The sequence below is a fragment of the Delphinapterus leucas genome, chromosome 15, assembly GCF_059928025.1.
Source record: "Delphinapterus leucas isolate spDelLeu-1000000601 "Yukka" chromosome 15, BTC_Dleu_Yukka2, whole genome shotgun sequence".
NCBI classification, from domain to species: Eukaryota; Metazoa; Chordata; class Mammalia; order Artiodactyla; family Monodontidae; genus Delphinapterus; species Delphinapterus leucas.
The window spans coordinates 63,110,116-63,113,996 of record NC_143143.1 but is presented as its reverse complement, the minus strand read 5'-3'; the positions used below and the strand labels follow the sequence as shown (position 1 = coordinate 63,113,996).

Genomic DNA, 3,881 nt, shown 5'->3' with positions numbered 1-3,881 from the left:
TCTGGCCCCAGATGCCTACTGGGGCACCACCTCACTGCCCCCTTTCCCCGCTCTCATTCCGTTCTGTGAACAAGGCAAGTGCACTCTTGTCTGAGGGCCTTTGCACTTGCTCTTTCCTCTGCTTGGAACTCTCTTTTCCAGACACCTGCATGGAGGATGGGGGTGGGGAGAATGAGTGGAGGAAACTGTCAGGCCAGCTGTGCCTGACTGAGGGGACACTCACGTGTTGAATCCAGCTACCATGTCCAGGGGAACGTTGATCATCAGCTCCCGGCCATCATGCAGGGGTTGCACCTGCAGCTGGAGGATGCTGGCTGAGGTGACTTTCAGCCTGGATGGGACACGAGAGAGATGAGATTCATGCCTCATGTTCACTGAGCATCGTCCCCAGGCAAGCTTCCCTCCATCTTTCCTGTCTCCAACCCCCCAGTGCCCAGCCAGCAGCTGGACCCAAGCCCTGTGTGCTGACTCCTCCTCAGCACGGTCTTGCCCCCATCCTTCTCCTCTCCCCTGCCCGCAACACTTCCATGGCTCCCCCATCACTTAGGAGATGAATCCAAGCTCCTGGGGCTGACTTGTAAGACCACCTGAGCCCTGGCCCTGCTGATCTCTCCCTCTTGGCCTTGGGGTCTGAGCACCAGCCACTCTGACCCTCACCTCCCCCTGCCCATGCCTTTACTCAGGCCAGTCCCTCTGCCTGGAATGCCATTTCTTCTTGTCTCCTGGTGAGCATGGAGTCATTGGCTCACCTGTCCCCTCCACTGAGAAGCATCGCCTTATCCCTTCACCCTCCCACACCAGGTGACCTTCCTCTGAGGTCACCCCCCTTAGGGTTGCTGGGTCACTCTCTTATGGTTATTGTTACTCCTCTGGGAGCCTCTGAGGGAGAGGCTTTGTTTGAGCCATCCTTCACGGTCAGGCACAGAGCTGATACCAACCAATGCTTGTTGACCGATTGATTGAGCATGCAAAGCGTGTCCCGGGCAGATGTGTGGGCAAAGAGCTAGCTCCCGACTTGGTTCTGCCCCACTTACCGGATGATATGCTTCAGGATGGACCTCACCAGGCTGCTGAATATGCCCCCGGCCGACTCCTTCTTCATGGCACTGAGCAGCGGCAGCTGCCGCAGGGTGTTGATAGCATCGTGATCCTTCAGTTTCTGTGTCAGCCCTGGAGACAGATCCCAGGGATTAGGGTCCAGCAGGTGGGGCGAGAAGGATGGCTTGGTGGGGGCTCCAGGCTGGGAGGGGACATCACTCAGGGCTACGTGGACTGGGATATAAGGTGAGGCTATGGATGGCTCCATTCTGATCATCTCCACTGTGTAAATGTGGCCTGGAAGACGATGGTCCAGATGGGTCACTTTCACATGAAGACTGTGGCTGGGCACGGGTGGGACCATTCACACCCTTGAACATTGCCAGCCTCTGCCGGGAGTGTTGGCCAGGACACCCGGCGCATGGACCTGCAACTCTCTCCCTAGCCAGGGGCAAACACTCTGGAGCCAAGAGGCAGGGAGCTCATAAGGCCTTGTTTGGGGCTGTTTTGCTGCTGAAACTCACTTGCTAATGATTCTCTGACATCCATACCCTATGGGCCTGTTGTCCAAAGAGCCCCAGGTGCTGAGTAGAGGAAGGAAGAGCCAGGACCCCTGGGTTCTGGTCACTGTTGGACTTTTTTTTCCTGACAGCTGGAGCCCATTTGACTTGTGTGCAGAGCAGGTCAGAGTGCTGGAGAGCTGATGCTCCAGAAGAAAACCTCAGCCAATGACTGACGGGAAGTGGTGTATAAATACCCCAGCTCCCTCCACCCTCGGGCAGGATGACTTAGATGTGTCGCCGCCCCGTGGGGACACGTATCCCAGAGTCCCTGTGTGTTGGTGCCTCTCAGAGACAAAGTGGGCCTTTTTGCCTGCCCTGTGACAATGGAGCTGGTCCCTGTAAATATTCCTCCTCTGCCAGCTGGCACACTGTTCAACACTGTCAGTGGAGGCTCTGGAGGGACGTGCGGGAGGAAGGAGCTTCCCCTCCTGGCCCTGGTGCTCCTCTTGCCAGACTCCAGTGGCATCACCTCCCAGAGCTTCAGGCTGTGAGTTGAGTGGACTCCCATGGGCAGCCCGTGCTGGGGGCACCCCAGCTCCCTTCCAGGCAGTTACCCAGGGACAACTTCCCAGTGAGTCAACAGCAATCCCTTTGTCCAGGGGCTGCTTCCCAAAGACATCCATTTGCTCCTTGGCAGGCAGTTCTCTGCCAGGTGGCCTCAGCCTGCCAACCGTGGACCAGCTCTCACCCTGGACAGCTCAGGGACTTTCCCCACCATTCAAGGGGCTTCAACACACTCCTCCCATGAGTTCTGGGGAGGATTCTCTCCTCCAAGTTTCTTCATTACTTGGATTTGAGCTCCCTACTGCATCCCAATCCCTAGGGTCTCATTTGGCGTTCTCACTTTTTTTCCTTTTAGCCAATTTTCCAGTATTCCAATTCCTGCTGATAATTCTTTATACAAACCCATCCGTTGGGCTTACTATGTGGTTTCTGCTTCTGACTGGCCCTGACTAACACAGATGCCCACTAGGACTGAGCTGCAGCTCCCGGTGGTAACTGGCTTCCCCTTACCTGAGTTGCTTCCCACTCTCTTGCAGGTATTTCCTGGGATCACCTCCAGAACAACCCACCTGCACACAGCTCCTGAACTCAGACTCTGCTGCTGGGGAACCTAAATGGCTGCTCTTCTCCAAGCTCCTTCTGGCTGAAATTCCACATGCTTGCAATCCAGTGTGGGCCCAAGGCACATATGCCTCCCCAAAGAGTGTCAAGAGCTCTCTGCTTCCCATCCCTCCTAGGGGTTCCCTCCTCTGGTTACAATGCCTGTCTGGCCCTGCAGGACCTGACCCATCCCTGCCCATCCAGATGCAGCCCAGACCCACTGCATACAGAGGATTGGTCTCTACTTGCTCCAGTGGGACCTCCAGAGCCCACTGATTTTCTCCCTCTCAGGGGACAACACTGGAGCAGTGGTTCTCAACTGGGGCAATGTGCCCTGGGAGGCACTTGGCAATGTCTGGAGACATTTTTGGTGTCACAGCTGGGCCGAGGATGCTGCTAAACAGCTAGAGTGCACAGGACAGTCACCCACAACAGAGGTATTTGGCCCCCAAGGTCAGCAGCGCTGAGATTGAGAAGCTGAGCTGTAGAGGCCATTAAGCTGTTGTTACTTCCTGTAACAAGAAGGTTGTTGTTACTTCCCAACAACCTAGGGAGGCGGACCCTCTTCCAGAGGAGGAAACCGAGGCTCAGGGAGTTACCAGGGCCACAGAGCTGGAGCGTGATAAAGCTGTGCCCGTGGCCCAGGTGGCCAGACTCCCAGCTGAGGGTCTTTGCTCTGGAGACTAGTTGCACCCTGGGTCTAACTCAGAAGAGGTGCTCTGGCAAAGGGGTTTAAGTGAGAGCAGCCGGAGAGGCAGTTGCATCATCGCATGGAGTGGCCGCACACCCCTTCTGCAGGCCACGGGACCTCAGAGTAGTGTGTTTTGGAATCGTGGAATTTAAGAAGAAGGGGATCTTGGAATCATGGACTCTTGAGGATCGTAGATACTCCCAAATTTTGTAACTCACCCAATCAAGTCTCACCCAAGACCTGGGATCCCAACAATGCCCTGCATACCCCCAGTGATGGGGAACTCTCTCCCTCCTTTGGAGGGCTGCTTTACCTGCCCCCTTGCCTTATGGTGGTGAGGCCTTGGGCGGCCAAGACTTACTTTGTTTGATGACTTCTGGACCGAGGCTGAGAACCGCAGGAGGGCTGAGGGTGGCTCCCACCAGATTGGCTGCCAGCAAACCACAGAGGAAGGTGAAGGTCCGTGGGCTGGCCATCTTCTTGTG

The 3,881-nt window shown here is 56.0% G+C and overlaps 1 protein-coding gene across 1 annotated transcript in view; it reads right to left on the bottom strand.

Annotated features, from left to right (window-relative positions):
* Positions 1-3,881, bottom strand: part of BPIFB1 (BPI fold containing family B member 1) — a 19,265-nt gene extending 15,384 nt beyond the window's left edge. The window contains exons 1-3 of the mRNA XM_030762936.2: positions 3,758-3,881; positions 1,035-1,170; positions 224-331 (exon numbers count right to left, since the gene is read on the bottom strand). Of these exons, the coding sequence (XP_030618796.2) occupies positions 224-331; positions 1,035-1,170; positions 3,758-3,872 (359 nt within the window). The 5' untranslated portion in view covers positions 3,873-3,881. The remainder of the gene's footprint in view (positions 1-223; positions 332-1,034; positions 1,171-3,757) is intronic.